Raw genomic sequence first — 19925 nt, forward strand, 5'->3', positions numbered from 1 at the left:
AATCAATGCACTGCAATATATCTTATTAATAATAAGCTCTAATACGAATATCAATTCACTCGCATAACCGTAACAAATTCAATATCCGTGGATAAAGAGAGATATTAAAATCCGAAATAAGCCTCGTCGGCAATAAATACGACTCTCCAATCAAACATGATCAATAAAGGTAATACCGCGCGCGTATTTTTCCAACGAGCAAAACGAGCTGCTGCGGTGGCGGCCCTTCAGAGCATGAATTCATTAGTGCTCGCGGGCGGCGATTACTCGGGGCCAGTTAATGGTCGCGTGCAATTTATACGATTCGACTTTTACGAGAAACACGACTGATATCTTGTTTCGCCTCGACGGCGGCGCTCGTCTTTTCAGTAATCTACATCGGCCAGCGTATACCTGTACGTACAAGAATAAGAGAGGGACGGAGAGATACGCACCCGTGATAAATTGCGGCCGCGATTGCTCGTATAACCTGCTCGTGCATAAGAGCTCGCGCGCCGCCGCCGAAAAATATAATTTCACGTCCGGCGTTTTTACTCTGTGCGATATGACGACGGCTTCGCCATCGATCCGCTCCCTCTCGTGTGTATTATACACGTGTATATACATATATAGCAGTGCGGCCCTCTTTCTTTTTTTCCTTGCCATAGTGTGCAGCCATAAATTCCGTTCGCGGATTAGCGCTCGGTAGTTTAATTAAACTGGTTAGGCCGGCGTCGTCATGGGACGTTAATGCCGCCGACGCTCGCGCGAGTAGGGAAGAAAAGAGAGCTGAGAGATGAGGCTTCTTCGCGCCGGAATCTAATCGATCGACAGGCGCTCCGGGCTATTTTTTACATTGATTCTCTCTCTCTCTCTCTCTCTCTCTCTCTCTCTCTCTCTCTCTCTATCTATCTCTCTCTCTCTCATTCTCTCCGTCCGACTCGCGCGCGGCTTAGAGAACCTACGCTTCAGTGTTCGCTGATGCGATTATTTCGGAGGCGTCGCTCTCTCTCTCTCTCTCTCTCTCTCTCTCTCTCTCTCTTTCTCTCGGGGAAAATTAATCGTCGGCCCGGAGATTTTTCTTCGTTATCAGCGCGCTCCGATTAGCATGGGAGCGCAGAGGGACTAATTTTATTAATCACTGTGATTGAAAAAGGAATAGTCGCATGATAAAGCATGGAGTTGCGCATACGATATCGCTCTTGCGCCGGGGGAACGATTAGTCTTTCGAGGAATCGAATCGGAGGGCTCCGCACACGGGATGAGAGATCGTTTCTCGCGCTATAATGAGTCATTGATATGTAGGTCTGGCGCGAGAGAGTCGGCTTATACGATGCGTCGTCGGGGTCGGAGAGCATAAATTTTAATAAAGGGAAAATAAACAAGTCCCTCGTCTGTCTCTGTGTGTGTAAGGACCGCGGCTTATACACGTATATAACGAATAGCCGTTATTAAGAACAGAGTCGATATTCCGTAAACTCTCCGTGGGACTAATAATAGATTTCCGCGCTTGCGCGGCGATTGATAAATCTGTGTTTGTCGCGTTAAATATTCAGAAACGCAAACAGATTTCCGATGCGAGCCGCAGAGTCGAACGTTACAAATTATCGAGAGCGAGGCATTACGGCCCGATGCCGTATAAATCACTGCGAGTGGGAAACGAGCCTGTGGGTGAATTTCGTATGTGTGCGCGCATCTCTCTGACGATTAATTTTTCATCTCAGACTTTGTACAAGCAAACTTTTGGTTTCTCCGAAATTCTCGAGAAAACTCTCTCGCCATCACAGGCTATAATACTCTTTCTCAAAACGTTCACCGACGCGTCGCCGTACTCGAAAAGTTTACAGCGAAGACGTCAGTGTCATAATCCGAAACTTGGCTATTATATATTCGCGACGTATACCGTGGTAGAAATGTCAACGGTTCAATGATTTAGCAATGGCTTATTTAATCAATAACGCCAATGAACCGCTTAGAAAACCGCTAAATAACTGCTTACTGTAATAGAAGCTTATGCACAGCTCCTTGCAGTTAATTTGCTTAAATTCAGTTTACTAGCCATATGTATACAATTGTCACGTTAAAACTTTTATTAATAAATATAAATTTACCTATATGATTGATTATAATTGAAAAAAGGTTAGGAAATGCAAAGGACAATTTGTAGATAATATATTTAAGTTGTATATAGATAGGTTAAGAGGTTAGGATAATCACCAGCTAAATGAATCAATTTAATTGTATTAATATTTCAAATTTTTACATATAATATAGTCCTATTCTACTATCTGAACAAGGTTTGTATGATACGCATGCACTGCACTTCATTTCACTTGACCGTACCAAGTCAACTGTTATTTCATAATGTCATGCTATCTGATTCAATAAGATAAATAAAAATTGTTTGTATTAGCAAACTAAATAGTTCAAAATGCCTTGTTCAACAAGAGTAAACTAAAACAGAACCCATTCAAACATTCATTGTGGTTTTGAGTACATAAGATAAAAATTTCACATTTTTCTTGGCATCGGTGATTTTTGACCAAAATCTCAAATCAGTCAATTAAAGTAATAATACAATAAAGATTGCTTGAACTTATTAATCAGCTCTTGGCATTTTCAAAAAGAGTGCACATTAATAATCTTTATTGTGTTATTACTTTAATTGACTGATTTGAGATTTTGATCAAAAATCACCAATGCCAAGAAAAATGTGAAATCCTTATCTTATGTACTCGAAACCACAATCAATATTTGAACGGGTTCTTTTTTAGTTTAGTCTTGTTGAACAAGGCATATTGCACTATTTAGTTTGCTAATACAAACAATTTCTATTTATTTTATTTGATCAGACAGCATGACATTATGAAATAACAGTTCATGAATTGCTACGGTCAAGTGAAATGTTGTTCAGATAGTAGAATAGGACTATATTAAATGTAAAAAATTGAAATATTAATAAAATTAAATTGATTCATTTAGCTGGTGATTATCCTAACCTCGTAACCTCAAATTAGCCTCCGGCAGACATCTTGGAAACTTAGCGGTTACTAAGCCACATTTTTTGTTAAATTTTAGCTTGGCAACTGTTAAAACAGTTAGCTAAGTCTAAAGGTCATAGCAAATTCGAACCGTTAATTTTCTACCAGGGTACTCGTGCGCGCATATAATAACTGAAATTCCGATCGAGAAACATGATCTACACCCCCGCACGGAGAGGGATCGCAGGGACTCGTTAAAAACTTTCCGCGCAATTTACGAGCCTTCGGCTGTATGACGGAAAATCCATCCCTCGCGCGTTTCCGAAAGCAGATTTATCCACATTTCGCGCACAGTATAGCTTCGAGGGCGGCCCGTCGTGAAAAGCAGCGTATATCAAGGTGCGCGCGCGTTTCTCGAAAATCAGCGCAGGAAAAAGGGGGCTAATTAAAAGCGCCCATTTCGCGTAGAAAAACGACGCTGTAACCTCGCGGCGGCAAAGGAGAGCTTGCCCGCGTAATATGAATGCGCCGTGTTTATAGGTATACGTATATGAAAGCGCAGTAGAGTAGCCAGCGGCGTTGGAGTAGCTCCGACGACTGACGACAAAGCGAGGAGGAGAGAGAAAAAAAAAGTAATCTAGAAGTCGAGAGCGAGTCGAGCAAAAACGAATACATTTCTTTATTCATTTTCATCGGGCTAATCTCGGCCGAGCATCGCGATCTGAATCTCCGCAGCAGCAGCAGCTCATGCTCCTAATCCCGGCTTTTATATACACACAAAAAGGTCCCTCGAGCAGCGCGCGGGCGCGGAGTAGTCCTCTCCTGTGTGTAGCTCGGGGCTCGAAGAGAGCCTGCGTGTGTGTGTGTGTGTGTGTATGGAATCTCAGATCTCCGAAATACAAAAGTCACCCGATATTCTGCTCTTTTAACCCCGGCCGCATTTACACGCTCTCGCGCGCGTGTGTCTGTGTCTTCGTGTAGGGGGGTAGCCACGCGCGCCGTATTAAACGATCTCATCAAAAACTGGAAATCAGATAATTCCTCGGGGAATTTGTCCGTGCGCGCAGGCGATCTCTCGGACTCTTTTAATCCCGTGCGGAGGGCGAAGAGGGAGAGCGGAGAGGAGAGGAGAGGAGTAAAATAATGTCCCCGAATCAATATTAGACTATCTCTCCGCGGGGATCGCTTCTGCAGTCTGCCGATATAATAATTCCCTCGGCGTTAACAGGCTGTAACCCTCCGATAATCGGAATCTACTCCGGCGAACTCATTAGCATAAAGCTCACCCTGTATCTATATACATCTCACGCTCGCTTGTTCTCCCGAAAGTCGGCGCGTACCGCGCGGCTAAAAGATGAGAGTAGGTATAACTCACTCGGCTTATCCAGCTCGGACATCTCGGTGGGCGCAAAGTGCGCGCCGCTCCTCGGCAGCCACAGCAGCAGCAGCAGCAACTCGAAGCACGCGGCAGCACTGCACCACGAGCACATTCGTAACCACCGCATTTTTGTCGTCGTTCTCCGCGCTACCGATATCGACGCACATGCGGCGCTCCGCACACGAGAGGTTCAACTTTGATATGTGCACACACACCCACACCCACCGTCACTAGGGACGGTCCGCGGGACGTCGATCAACGCCGTCGCTGTCCTCGTAATCCAGGGCTAATTGTCCCTCGCAGGTCATCTCCGCTCTTGTTTGCCCCGCGCGCTTACGCGTATGCGTGTATGTGTACAGTAGTCAGCAAGCCGCCGGCGAGCAGTAGTCGGGATCAGCGGCGTCCGCTCGCTGAAGGGATGACGATGCCATATCCGATCCGGAGCTTCCGGCCCTTACTTGCGTATACTCTTTTCATCCCCCGTCTTCTCTGCCTTCGCTATGCTGGTACTCGCGGGCGCTCGAGAAAACAGACGGCGGAAGCGCACCCCTCGTGTGTACGAATATATCCACATCCAGCGCGGCCGACGCGCACGTGCACACTAGACGGAGAGAGCTGCGGGAGCACCACCGGAGCTGCGCGGAAGCGCACACGTGAGTTATATACGAGAGGGCGGCGCGGAACCGAGTCACCGATGATCGAGTCGATTCCTGCTCCGTCACGTGCTTCACGGCTTATTTTTCGGACTCGCGTGCACCACTTCCTTTCACAATGCGAGCTCGACGTCACCGAGGAGCCGCGGTCGCGAGTTTTGGCACTTGCACCTCGGCAACCCACATCGCTCACTGAATCGATGATCGAAACAATCTGTCGCACCGCGAATCGTGTCCCACCGCTTGTTCGAGATCAACGAAACTCGCGCGCTCACCCTGCGCTGCCGCAGAAGAAAAAGGGACGAGTGAGCTCGCGCTGGGGAGAACCGGCGTGTCGAGTCCTGGCCGGCAGCGGCTCGGTACTGAATATCCGACAGCGCGAAGCCATTGAGCAGAGCGCGCAGTCGAGTCGCTCGGCCGACTCCGCTGCCGCTCGGCACTTCTCGGCTCGCCGCTCCGTGCCACTTCACTCGCTGTATGGATACTGCAATGCTACCACGCGCGCAGTGTATACACGCACGCCTGCGCGGCGGCAGCGGTGTCTACCTTATTCTACACGCGCGTGTCTCCGTTTGCAGTAGGGGACCATGGGAGATCACTATGATTTATAGCGACGGCTAATGACTCGACCATAATCGCCGCGCTGCAGGATGCGATGCTTCTCTCTTCCTCTCTCTCTCTGTCTCTCTCTCTCTCTCTCTCTCTCTCTCTCTCTCTCTCTCTCTCTCTCTCTCTCTCTCTCTCTCGCGTGTGTCCTGTCCATCGATGAGTTTGCCGCGTGTGTCCGGGATTAGCGCTAAGTGGCCGCACGCGCGCGTTTTGGAGCCGCGATTCGAGCGAGCGGTGAAAATTGCCCGATGCCCGGATTTATGAGGCCGTTATTGGGCTAGCTTGTCGCGCGCGCTGCAGATGGACGGGCGCGCGACAATGCGTCCGATGAATTCTATAGGTACGCTGCACCGGTGCCGAACTGTTTTGTTCGACTTCCGTATAATTGAATATGAATCATTTCTTTCCGAACGAAATCACATAGGTATAGCACATTCCCAACTCCTCCGCCATCTGATCTATCGTTAGCATAGAGCGACCGCGAGCGAGATCTGCCGCTGCGCCCGCAAAGATTAGGACACGATCAATTATGAGTTTCTTATCCGGCAAGAATTGATGGGGATCGAACCAGCGGCAGCAGCAGCGCCAGCCGAAAGTCGATCGATTCTCTCGCGCTTACACCAGCACTCGGTGTGTTTGGCACTCGGCGCACGTCGGAGATAACAGTAGGACGATCGCGGGAGAGCTGGCGCATCGTGAGAATACTCGCGCTGCTGCTGCTGCACGGAGAGAGAGAGAGAGAGAGAGAGAGAGAGAGAGAGAGAGAGAGAGAGAGACGCAGCTGAATCGAGATGAATTTCGGCTTTAGGGCTTAATTCGTTATCGGCCATTTCCTATATACCGAGTAGACAACCCGCTCCCGTAATCCTTGCGCCGACACGTGCCAAATCATAAAGTCGGACCTGCCCCGTTATCTTGCCAGTGCTCGCCGGGAGCCGCCTTTGCGCTGCTGCGCTCGGTGCACAAAAAACGCGGCTCGACTTTAAGCCGAACTAGAATCAATTTATCGCTGCGGCCGTGTCTATACATACATTACAAGAGAGAACAAAAGCGTTGTACCGTGTTCAGCTTGATGACTCTGTTCGATGAGGAAGAGATGCGAGACGAGGGCCGATCGGTTTTTCTCCTTCGAGCTCGTTTCATCCGTCATTCTCGCCTCCGTGTTGCGCAGCAGCTCGACGTTGATTACATCGTACAGCAGTGCGGCCGTATACGGCAGAAGAAAAGTAACGACGACTCGCCGATGGTTAACACTTTCTCGCGCGGAACGTTATCTGGAAATACTCGTTGCAGTGGCAACAAACAATGGTACAGCTCCGGTTTTGTATACGGACTACATGTACAAGTATATATTGTGCACGAGAAAAGGGAGTGTCTCGGGGCACCCGTTGAGAAAGATATATATCTCCCTCTCTCTATGTCTCTCTCTCTCTCTCTCTCTCTCTCTCTCTCTCTCTCTCTCGGATGCTCCGCAGCCGCGCGGTGCGTGTGTAATATTTCTAAAGAAGGATCGCAGCGCTAATACACTGGCCGTTATACATTGGAAGGCTATACTTACGGCATAAGTATATAATCAGTCGGGACCGCTGTTTCTCTCTCGCTGCTTGTGCTCCGCGGCGATCGCACGTTACCCCCCTCGCTATACGTAATAAGCTGTAATGCACGAGAATTACAGTAAGCATGATTACTTTTAGTAATGAGCCGGCCGCGCGGTAATTGGTAATGCGAGCACTGATACATCGGCCAGATATCGCCGCTGATAAGCGCAGCTGCTCTAGTTTCAATCAATCGCGCATCATCTGGACGTTCGATGAATCTCGCCGGTGATTGAAACGCGCACAGTGTCTATACAGCCCTCCCACCCACGAGTCGAACTCTTCGAGGCTCCTCGGCGGCATCTTATTTTATATACGCACCGCGCCATAAATACAAGATTACCGATGCGCGCACGACAACGTATATAAATTCATCGAGCGAGAGGAATCCTCTCTCCCCGATATATTTCACGCGGAAGCCGATAACTCGCCGGCGATTCATACAAAGTATCCCCTTTGTCCGCGGCGATTTCGGATTCCTGACAGCCAAATTTGGAAGGGCTCGGAATTAAAATCGGCCCCGGCGCTCTTATGCAGTAGCGCGCTGTACATATAGCTATACGCCATCGTCGAACGCTGCACGTATTGCAGCGCGGCGCGCGCGCGTGCCGAGAGATATTTACGCGAGACGTGCGCCGCAGCATAGCTGAATAACGAAGAGGTCGAGTCCCGTGGCGGATTGAAATCCGACACCAGTTTGTCGCGCGTGCAGCCTGTTAATTCGGGAGCTCCGAAAGTCTCGGAATCGCTCGCGCGATGTGCCTCTGCAGAGAGAGAGAGAGAGAGAGAGAGAGAGAGAGAGAGAGAGAGAGAGCCGCGTGTAATAGGCTTTTCGATCTGCTTCTGCGACTCGTCGTGGATGAGCCGTATGAAGCCCATCAGTCACCTATCGCGCGCGACGGCTAGTTTTATCCGTTGAATTTTTTACCCCTTTATTCTTTCCTCCTTTTATCTTCTTACCGCCGCGAGACACGAGTTTAGGCAATGTCTCTCTTTTGTAGATGGCTGTGTGGCTTCTGCGATTGTTGACTATATATGTGTAATAGAGCACTGTTTTGGGCCGATTGAATTTCGATGATATCTGCTGCAATAAGGCGCGCCAACTCTATACCGAATATGCGCGTGAGTGTATATTATACAATAAAACGAATGAAAAGTTTTGACTCCCGAGTGATAATTAATTTGAGCGTTTTGATGTTTGGCGTTATTTGCGAAATGCGTGGCACGCACGGAGAGAGAGAGAGAGGGGGGGAGAGAGGGGGGGGGGAGAGAGAGAGAGAGCTCGTTTTCAGGCGCGCTTCAAAACGTGCTCAAAATTTAATTAAGTTCGCCTGATTAATTTTCCGAGAACGGTTTTCAACGTTGCATTTCGTCAGTAAATTCGACGTTTTCTTGTTTTGGCAGCGTCGTTTCGGGAATTCAACATCGTTCGGCTTTTGGATTAATTTTCGTAATTAATTTTATTATACGCATTTTACGTATGATATGCGAGGATTTCGAAATTAACTTCATTCCTGGAATCAAAATAGCATGGATACTATATGAAATGTACTTTATCTGCAACATTTTTAAAATAAATAAATACAACTTGTAAATCATCATCATCCCCCTGGCTATACACCGTTTATTTCTTGTTACAGCTCGCGGGCACACACACAGACAATTTTTCAATTCAACGAATCGAGTCAACAAACATAGATCAGCGTTCTGGAATTGCGGCTAATAAAAAAAGGTAAGAGCATCGTTTAAATTTCAAACTCGCAACGCTTCCCCTCGAGCATGCGTTCTATATTTTCTTCCCTCAAAAAAGGAATGTCTCACGGCGCGATAACAACACTCGGCGCGTCGCCCATCACACTTTTCTCTCTCGGCGAAAAAAAAGCGAAAAAAAACAAATACAGGCATCTCTCCCTGCTACGACATCGCAGGCACCGCCTAGAGTATCGACCATAAGTAGCGACGGCGGCGTTAGGTGGGAAATCCGTTTATTTGCTTTCGGTAAGAGGTAACGAGGAAGACGTAGTCGTCGTCGTCGTCGTCGTCGTCGTCAGCGGCAAGGTAATACGATGGGAAGAGCCCCAAAGTAAGCGTTGGTGTGTGTGCTCTCTCCGAGCCCGCCGCGCCGAGAGGAAGTCGTAACGTTAAAGAAGCGAGGGCCGCGCGCGCGCGGCTGTTCGGAAATTTACGTCGGTGTTTACGCCGAGTGCTCGACCAGCAGGAGGGAAAGAGAAAGAGAGCAGCGGCTGCTGCTGCTGCGCAGACCTGGGGAAAGGGTACTTATAGCGATTACGATGGCCGAGAATAGAGGGTAGTCTCGTTTTTCGCTCTGCTGCGCGCGCACGCGGGAGACTGAAGAGAGAAAAAGAGAGGAGTTATGCGGAACTTTCGCCTTCCATCGTCGAATCCTGTTTTATCGTCCCTCTATACTGCGATGCCTCGAGTAGTTTACGCAGGGTTTAATTGGACCGCAGACCGAATTCTCTGTAACGGGAATGTTGGTCCGGTGACTTCGACTGATTTTCAATAATCTTTTTGACACGTGCACGTGCGGAAATCCTGGGGATTACGAGGAGCTGTTATTATTCAATATGCAAATATTAACGAGCCGGTCGCCTGAATTATTTCACAGCTTTTATGCCACCGAACGATAGTAAAACTTAAATTAATGATCGGACCCTCGCGCATCTGCTTTAGGAGGTTCATTATGACATTTTGTACGCGTGAACTCTTCGTTAAATTTATGCAAGAAAATTTAGCAGTTTAGTCCTGATATACCGACTACCTCAACCGCATAGCACGAAAGGTATCACGCCAAAACCAGAATCTATACTCAAAGGACCAATTAGTCAAAAAAGCGCTAGCTCGCATCCAAGGAATAAGGACCCCTTTTCACCTACGACGCGTCGGTATGAAGCTCAGCTCTGGCTGAGCATAACGAAGAACTCTATGACACTCGACGCATACCTATACGCTGAAGAGGCGAAAGATGAAAGCGCTCGACGCGATGTCGCGTATATAGTTCTGACAAGAGTGATATTTCCTCTGTCACTTATACATAACGTTCCTCCCGGCGACTATGTGCTCGCGCGCTGAAAAGCACATCTGTATAGACAAATATCGGCTCGTAGGCAAAGGAGCATCGCTAGAGAGAGAAAAATGCGCGTATATAGGTCGCTGTTGCGTGCCAGAAAGAGAGAGAGAATATTTGACGGCGTAGAATAAGGATCGGACGGCCGCGTGTTCCGATATTTCTCTTATTCGAAAAGACTCATCCTTTTCACGCGCGACGCTCGTTTCTCTCGTCTCTCTCTCTCTCTCTCTCTCTCTCTCTCTCTCTCTCTCTCTCTCTCTCTCTCTCTTTCTCTCGTCTTCTTCTCCCCGCGCCCGTCGAATGACTTTCTTACACAACCGACGCGGCATAATGCTTTGAAACGGCTCTTCCACAAAAAAAAATTGCTTCTACATTCAAGCCTTTTTTCTCTCTCCTCTCTTTCATGACAATAATGGAGCCCTCGTGTTGCGCAACAGCGACCCGAGCTCGTCGGAAAAGTCTGTACCGTAATTTTTTTTTCACGAATCCACTTCGCGCTACAATATTCCATTCAGTCAGTTGTTTCGAAAGTATCGGTATTTTGGAATTGGGAATCACTTTTATCATAACATCGAGATCTGTCCGTGTATAATAGAGTGACCTGAAAACCTGTAGCTCTGGCTCTCGTTTAGCGGCGCGTGCGAGTGTATGGAGTATAATATAAAGAGAACGTGGAAAATAAAGACTATAGGAGCCCGTGTAATAACCTCCGACGATGCGCAATGTTCTGCGGACGACAGACGTATCGTGCACACACGCGAGAGCAGACAGACGGACGAGAAATGAAGGACGCACGCGAGTATGTATGTACACGTGCATCGCCGCTGCGTGTTGTATATAGAAGGAAAGGGAACGTCACCGAGCCACTCGAGAAATCGAGAGGAGCTGCGACGGCGTACCTATACACATGTAATATGTGCACAGCTGGAAGATGTTCTTTAACTCGTTTCCGCGCGCCCTCTCTTCGCTCGCGTTATATATATATATATATTAGTGTTTGTGTGCGCCGAAGAGACAAATGTGGCTCTCCGCTCGTATGTTTAGCTATATGTATATTATACACGTTATGTATTTTTAGTCGTCGGACGAGATGAATGATTAACAGGAAATCGCTCGGGGAGATAACGAGTGATGCGTCTGGTATTATCTTAAGATGATGCGGCCGTCGAGATTAGCTCTTTCTCTCTTCCAGAGCTCCGAGGAAATGATTTTCCACGTGTTCGTCGTAATGGAGGTGCCAGGCGGGATCTATCTCGGCGCTTTTTCTGCTCCTATTTCCGAGGAAATTACTTGATTGATATGCGCGCCCGGCCGCGCGCGTGCCTAATTTTAGTGTACCTATACCTATACTATAACGTGTTGGTGGCGGGTAAATCGATGATTCTAGAGAAGAAAAAAAATGCCCGCGGCTGTATTATACTTCTTCGAAAATCGCGCGCGCGCACGGTCGGCTAGTTGGACACGCGAAGCGTGATTTCGCGCGCGCTGTGCTTTGCATACGTATAGCTGTAACGGAGCAGCGGCAAAAGGGGGGCAGGCGCGCTAAAAAGGCCAATGAAGCAGATCGTAAATCAAGCGCCTTTCGTTATATTCGTAAATTTAATTGCGCGTAATTGGCCATAAATCACGTTCCACATATACATGTACCGAAGGTATAGTACATAGAGAGAGAGAGAGAGAGAGAGAGAGAGAGAGAGAGAGAGAGAGAGAGAGAGGGAGTGGTATATAGATAGGAGCGTGCGGGCAATAAAATTTCTCGCGGAGGGAGGAAGGAAAAAGGGCGGAAGAGGAGAGAAGATAGAGCGAGAGAGACTGGTTTAAAAGCACACTGGGTCGATCACGTATCGCGGTTCCGCGGTCTTAAAACATTATTGCGCCATGCATCAGATAAAAGCGCAATTAAAGGCTTCGCGCGGCCATACCGTGCACACACACACACAACCCAAAGACATAGAGAGAATTTAGACGCGAGTGCGCGAAAACGGGAGCCTCTCCCAACTATGCTGTATATATAGAGAGGCAAATTGTAAAACGCGACGCGGATTACGCGCGGTCAACGGCGCCCGGGTATAATAATAAATTATCATCGACGGACGATGTTAAACACCGAGAGCGGCGGCTCTCCAAATTCATCGCGCGCACTAAACAAGCTTTCCTGCAGCCGCGGCGGCGCGCGACATAAAACACCGCACTGCAAATAGGCGAATCGCATACGCCCCCGTTGCCGGTTATGGTATATCCGATGCGCGCCTATATCTCTCCTCTGCAGAAGCCCCGACTGCAGTTGTTGTACAAGGCAGGCGGCATCTCTCTCACTCGCTGGGCAATGTATATACGTGCGTGCAGCGCTTCGGGTAATCGCTCGTTATTTTACGGCCTTTAGAGCCCTGCGCCGCAGCTCTGATGTTGTGTTCTTTTTCGGCGCTTTTTGGCTCTTGCAGCGCGAACGTGTGCGAGCGCGGTCACTGCTGCTGCTGCTGCTGCTTTTGTTGCGGTGTTCGCTCTGTATTTGACTTTGAGCACGGTTTTGCTGCCAGCTGTTGGGGATGAATTTCGGTTGTTTTCTATATAGATTAGCTACTTGAATAATTAGCCGCTCCGAGCGTTTTGTATACCGAAGGTCGATTTCTCGTTACATCTGCAACTGACGCGCGAGAAATGTAAAGGGACTCGATGTAATTCGCGAATCGGGCTTTTGCTTTTAATTCAACCGCGACATCGGAGAACGCGTATACAAAGGCTTATAGTTTTAATCAGCTTACATCGCTCGCGGATCGAGCTCGTACAACAACAGTAAATGGGATAATTCACTCGAGAGAGTGCGGTTGTTAATCAAACGCAGGCGCGCTGCACTCTCGGCAAAAATTTCAAAGCGCCGCACTACCGCGGCGGAAGCTTCCGCATAAACTCGGAACATCGATTTACAAAAACGCAAATCCCCAGCCAATAGCTCTCCCCCTATCTACGCGTGTACGGCACTGAATCAGCTTTAGCAGCCTTCTCTCGGCTCTGCACTCCAAATCATTTTACACTATAGCAGCGTTCTCATTGTTATGCCCCCGCGAGCGAGTCTTTGTTGTGCGTTTGGCTCTCGACGTTCTCGTCGCGTAATTATGGCGTGTGTAATTAGCGAAATGCCACCTGGATGCGGCTTAACAACTCGCCTCCTTCCCTCTTCTCGTTTCGCGATTCAATGCGCATATAATCGGGACGGCTTGACATCTCCCGCTCTCGCTTTGTTCGTCCTTTTTGTGCGCGCGGAGAGCAAACGAAGCACTTAGGCACAGCTGGCGATTCAGCCGCGTGAAACAATGATCGCTTATACGCGTAGTTGTCGCTTGTTGGGAATATCCTGTCGTCGGCGCGTGCGTGAGTGAAGCTTAAAAGAAGCCATGTTTTTTCTGTCTTCTATACGATGGGTATATAGTGCCGAGGGTTGGTTGAGCTCTTTTTCCAGAGAAAAAGGGATCGGGAGTAAAAAATTATACGCGATTTCCCGAAGGTCTAAGATTCGCGGAAAAAGTTACGACTTTCGACGGCCACAAAAGCGAAGTTTTTACAGCCTCGCTGGTCGATGCGCGCTCGTCGCTCTCATTACACCAGTTCGAGAGAGAAAAAATTCGAGAGCCGCAGCCGATATAATGACGGTTTTCCGTTAAGTACGAGACTTGATTGAAGCGCCAGCAGCAGCAGCCTGGCCCCCGGGCGGGCGAAAAACCTGCGCTTGCGTTATATCTATATGTCTATACACATCTGTATCGGCAATTACCGGGGCGGGAGGGGAAGCAGCGACAAGAGAGAGAGAGAGAGAGAGAGAGAGAGAGAGAGAGAGAGAGAGAGAGAGAATGGACATCTCTCCCTAATAGAAACAGGTACTAATGATTACTTTTGACCGTCTCTCGAATCTCGTTCTCGCGCCCCGCTCTCTCGTCGCGTGTATTAATCAACTCTCGGAAGATGTGTGTGAGAGGAGCGAAGCGCATCAGCCGCGCTTCGATCAATCTCCGCGCTAATTCCCCTGTCAGTTTTCATTAGGACAAGGAGATAATTCGTATTTAATAACTGCGTGAGGAACGTCTACTAGCTCTCGTGGTCTGCGATGAGTGTCAGTGTGCGATCCTGAGGTCGAGATTCCGGTAATTAAAGATCGCATCTCATTGTATCACGTGGTTCCGATTATGTTAAGGATCTTCGAGAACCTCAATAAGTTCGTCGCTAATCCTCGAACCTATATTTATAGGTATACGAAGCTGCGCTGCGGTGATGTTATCGCCTCGACCAACCGGCGACGACGGCGAACGAGCGATAAATAAAACTAGCCCACGCGCACACATCGTCGCATCTTGATTGAGAGCCGCGATAAAGACTCTCGCTGCAGGACTACTTTTTTGGTCTACCGCGCGCTTGCGAGTATAGCTCTATAGAACTGTTTGCGCTTTTAAACCGGCCAGAGCTTCGTTTTTCACTCGTTATTTATGTATATACATAATACCTTCAAGGCTTTTTACTCTCCCAGTCGTTCATAATTAAACGCGGTCGCGTACATATTGCATACACACGGCTTCGTTATTGGACTGGCCGCGTTGAATACGATTGAATGAAATCTCGCGAGCGAATGAAATATTTAGTTAACCGAATTCAGGAGAAAATCCGTATAATGTTGTTTATCTATTATTCGTAAATTAATAACCCAACCGAACGTATCACATTCCACATGTGAATTATTAAGGCGAAAAAATATAGTTAGCGAACGAATATACTCGAAGCATACATTATGCTCTATCCATCATTACAAAAGGCCGTGAGAAATTCCGACGTAGATCAGCGGACAATTTGATAAAATGACTGCGCGTGTAAAACGCCGGGTCGCACGCGCGAAAAATGCGCTAAAACACAAAGGGGATCGCGCGCGATCGCTTTCCCGTTACCGTCTCTCTGCAGCGAAAGAAGAGAGGTAGATCACGATCCTCTACTCCTCTATAGTATATAATAGCGAGAGGACCTCGCCGCGAGTCATTCCCGCGCGCGGTGAGCTCAGTAGAAAAGCGCGTCTAAAAGTCGTGGACATTACGTGAGCTAGCTCTCTCTCTTTCTCTCTCTCTCTCTCTCTCTCTCTCTCTCTCTCTCTCTCACATGAATTAATGAGCTCTTTCCGCACGCGGAGATTATTATTTCACATGCTCGTCAGTCAGTCTTTGATTACGTCGGCACGAGCTTCCTTACGGTCAACTTGCCTGATTTATACGCCCGATCCCATGGGTGGCCAAGCAGAAAATGATTTCCCCTCCCCAGCAGCCCGCACTACATACCGCTGGCATCGATTTCTTTTTTCCTATATACGGCTGTATTAATAGACCGAATCGCAGATTCCGCTGGTACCCTGCACACATATCCGCCTATGCGTGTTTACGAGTCTCGCGCGATAGCCACAATAATCCCGAGTAGCATATATATGCTATAACGTTAGTAAATTCCGATTGTCGTCTTATCCCGGCTACCGCTGCATCTTATGCGCGAGGCTTCTCTTGGAGATTATGCACGCCGCGCTGAGAGCCGGGCTCTTGATGCGGTTCTGATGCAGTCGATCGATCATCGAGCCTTATGGAATTTCGACTGTTGGCCATGGCTCCGTCGATTTTTCGTCGTTTTTTCCCTCGCTCGTCGAGAGTGAGAGCGAGAGCGTGCTTTCCTAATGAAGATTTCTCACGCTAAAAGCGACACACGGCCGAGCATCAGTCTGGCGCGATAAGTCTTAATTTGTTTGGATATTGCAGGGCCGATGCGTGTCGCCGGGGATCGGAGTGTGTTTTGACGAGGCCGCTTAATGAATTAATGAGAGAGCTGCGGCTACGGCTTAATTATGTGACCGCCTCCGGATTGCGGGTTATTCCGTGCTCGCGCGCGCACATACATATACTATACGGCTAGTAGACTAGCTGTTAATTAGACTTGATTAAACTTTCTCAATATTTTTCCAGCGTCCGTCTGCGTTTGGAAATACCGTCTCCCATTATACGCGTGAGGAAATCGTCGAATTTCGAGAAGAACCTCTCTTTTTTCAACGCTACACACTCTCGGAAACAAACGTCACGAGTTTATTCTCGCGCGCGGAGAGAGCCATTAAAAACTCCGAGTCGCTCATCGGCGGTTCGCGGCCTCGGAAAACGAAAAGGCAATAAAAAAATTATTCCGGGAATATAGCCAGTGTGTATGACTAATATCCGTTATGCGACCGTAAGTACCAATAATGCTAATTGCTAATTAATAAGAGCCCCGAATCAACATCATCGATATGATTCAGCTTGACAGGTCGCTTTGGATTCCGGCGGAATACTAATGAATCTCTCCATAATACTTAATTGACACCTTAAGCCCCTTCTCGTTCTCCATGACGTATATAAATATACCTATACATCGTATGTTTCAGCCCACTATATACAGTGCCGAGCGACACACTCGTTCCATAGAGTCGGGCCGATAAATCAAGCTTTTTTCTTCCATACCTGTCTCGCTATAGCTCGCCGAAGGCGATGTATACGTGTATACCTATACTCAGGCCGAATGATCTCGGTTTTGTTTACCGGACGCCCTCGGATTATGTCGGATTATGCGCTTGTGTCTCGGAATGCCCTGGCTATCTCTCCCACTCTCTGCAACTATAAACTTGCCCTGTATATATATATATATATATATATATGTGTGTGTGTGTGTGTGTGTATATACATATATCTATATACGGGGAGGAGCGAGTTACGGTCATCGAGCGCAGCCCTATCGATTATGCCTCTATACACCGCGCACGAGCCTCGCTGTATATGCATACCTTATATATACGTTATATATTGCACACTTAATACCAGAGCTCTAATCAATTTTAAATAAATAGTCACGAGAAGATCGATCTCAGTCTCTTTTTCTCGAGACACACGGCGCGGGGTTTATACACGGGTATAATTAACATATTCCCGATGTCAGATACGGCACCTGAGGAATATCGCCCCCGGAGGCTGCCGACGCGCTCTCTTCGCTGCTTCTTCCATACCTCTATACTGTACTCTCTCTCTCTCTCTCTCTCTCTCTCTCTCTCTCTCTCTCTCTCTCTCTCTCTCACTCTCGAATATTTTTTTTTTCGGCCACGATCTCTGTTTTCGTAAGCTTTCAACGTCTCCGCCGCCGCGCGATAAAACGAAAATAGTCCCCGAGCTTGTTGTTTTTTCGCTCGCTCGCTCGCTCTCAACGCTGCGCGACTTGGTCCCTCGTGCATATATACGTGCGCATGTATAAAAAGAGTATATAGCCACACGCCCGAGATAGCTCGAATTGAATAATGCAAATTGCCTAATTCCGAAGAACGTGTCGCGTCCGCTCGGTATGTGGCTATAAGAGTCGAATCTATTAGGAGTAGCGGAGATAAGGAGCTAATTACAAAATGGAGAGACGTATACGTGTGTGTATGTGCGCGAATATATAAATTAGTCACAAGCCACCGCGGTTGACGGGTTATAAGAAAATTATTGTACAGCCGTCGCGAGCGCGGACGGCCGTTAAACGTGACGTGCCGTAATGTCCCCGCTCGCCTGCGGTAGGTAGCTACCGCTATATATATATATATATAAAACATGTATGAATAACGCCTTTCCTTCTTTCTTTTCTCTCAGCACCGCGCGAGTGTAACTCTTTCCTCGAGTTATTTACGAAGCTCGTTTCGAAACGCCCCGCGATATGTGACTTCGAATCCAGCTCGCCATTCCAATATTGTTATACATTCAGCTCTCCCCTGCGAGACGTCGAACTATGCTGAGCTATTCGGAAAAATTGCCGAGTAATAATAAGAAATCGAGTACGCGGGCTGCATCGATTGTCTCTGTGCACGTCTGACTTTGCGCGCGTTGCAGCCCTCCTCTCTCTCTCTCTCTCTCTCCCGTTCGAGTGCGGAAAGAGGCCCTCGAGAGGAGCAGCAGCAGCAGCAGCAGCCAGGCTCGAGTGGGTCTCTGACCTCCTAATTAGTAAAGGGAACGAGCGCGGCATGTGCAACGGCAGCATCGTCGGAGCTACTCCAGGCGTCGACGAACTGTCGCCTCTGCGCGCGCTCGTTAACCGCGCGCGAGCGCGTCGGGCTCTTGTTTACACACGCGCTCCCGGATAAGCGAAGAGAGCAAGGAGTCGCGCGTCGTATTAGGATGGGGTACTCGCGAGTATTATGGATGTGTTATACACGCGGGGAGAGAAGGGAAAAAAGAGATTCGACCAAGCTAATTTCGATCGTAAGCAATAAACGCTGGGCTTATAATCTCGTGTTAATTTTCTTTCTCTCCGCGGTATTGGCAGGTGCACGATGAAAAATTAACGCTTTAAATTCTTCTCTCGGTTATAATTAAAAGTATACAAGGGAAGCTGCGGGTGATGCGCGCTTATTGAGTTATTCGGAGTCAAGTAGAAACACTGCGCACCTCCTAGAGCTTTTCTCGCGACATAATTCCACTTGGCGCCCTTTCAAACCGCAGCGAGTGCGCTATTTTTTCCTCTCCACCTTGATTCTCCGCTATTTTTTACGCATTTTCATCCATATAAACCACACTGCCGTATAGAGAGAGAACGCTTTTGTGCGCAGCACGTGCGTGTGCGGCTCCATACATCGCGCACAGCGCTTTTACGGCGTTTTATTTTGTTTTTCCCTTCGCTCTTTCAAACTCCATATATATATATATATATATATATATATACCCTTTAATACACGCGCACACATGTCGTGGGAATAATTGGCTCGCTTTTCGAATCCATGTGATTTCGGGAAAAAACGTGCACGTACACCGCAGAGAGAGAGAGAGAGAGAGCGAGAGTAAGACAAGCCCTTTATTTTCGAACAACAAATTTGCCAACAAGTTTATGCGGCGCGCGTCCGCGCCTTTCTCCGTGTGTACAGATATAACGTCTCCATTCAGTCGCGCGGCCTGTGCGTCCGAAGACGTGTCGCAAACACGTTTGCCGGCACGCGCGAGAAAGAGCGTCTGTAAAGCCAGGCCCACGAGAATATTACGGCGGAGGATGAAGCAATCTTTCAACCGCGCGCGCGGGTTCCTCGCATCGTTCGCTCCCTTCGCCTTTTTTCCTCTTCTTTTTTACGGGCAATCAGCTCGGAGTGCTGCGGTGAAGTTAAACTGCCGAGCAAACACACGAGTCCGACATGCAAATTGTTATACTTGATAAAATTCGCAAAACCTGTCGCCGCCGCTACTTGAATTCCCTGCGCCTTATTATGCCCGCGCGTGCAGCGTGTATAACACACATGGCGCGGTGTCGGGACAAAAAATTTATCGCCGCCTGCGAGCCGTGTACAAGGATGGAGTTCTCGTTTTTCGCGGTTTAAAATCACGCGCGCAGCTCTATCGAAAGTAAGTTGTAACGAGTGAGTAAAGCGGGACGAGATGATCGTAATGAGAACATCGTATGATGCATTTTATTGACTTTTGTCCTTTTAACGAGTAAAGAAAATTGAATAAAGCATCTCCGGCGTTGCTCATTACACCCGAGCGAAAAAAGTCTTCGCCAAAAGGAATAACAAACTCATCGTCCGGGAAGCTCGTCTAACGGCACAAGTGTAAACTTTCACGGGGAACGCGAAAGCCTCCGACGCTGCCG

The 19925-nt window shown here is 48.2% G+C and overlaps 1 protein-coding gene across 1 annotated transcript in view; it reads right to left on the minus strand.

Annotated features, from left to right (window-relative positions):
- The window catches only part of LOC100118548 (hemicentin-1), an 81484-nt gene extending 76121 nt beyond the window's left edge, over positions 1-5363 (minus strand). The window contains exon 1 of the mRNA XM_031928802.1: positions 4336-5363. Coding sequence (XP_031784662.1) covers positions 4336-4465 — 130 coding nt within the window. The 5' untranslated portion in view covers positions 4466-5363. The remainder of the gene's footprint in view (positions 1-4335) is intronic.
- Between the last annotated feature and the right edge of the window lie 14562 nt (positions 5364-19925).

This window comes from Nasonia vitripennis, chromosome 4, assembly GCF_009193385.2.
Source record: "Nasonia vitripennis strain AsymCx chromosome 4, Nvit_psr_1.1, whole genome shotgun sequence".
Classification (NCBI taxonomy): domain Eukaryota; kingdom Metazoa; phylum Arthropoda; class Insecta; order Hymenoptera; family Pteromalidae; genus Nasonia; species Nasonia vitripennis.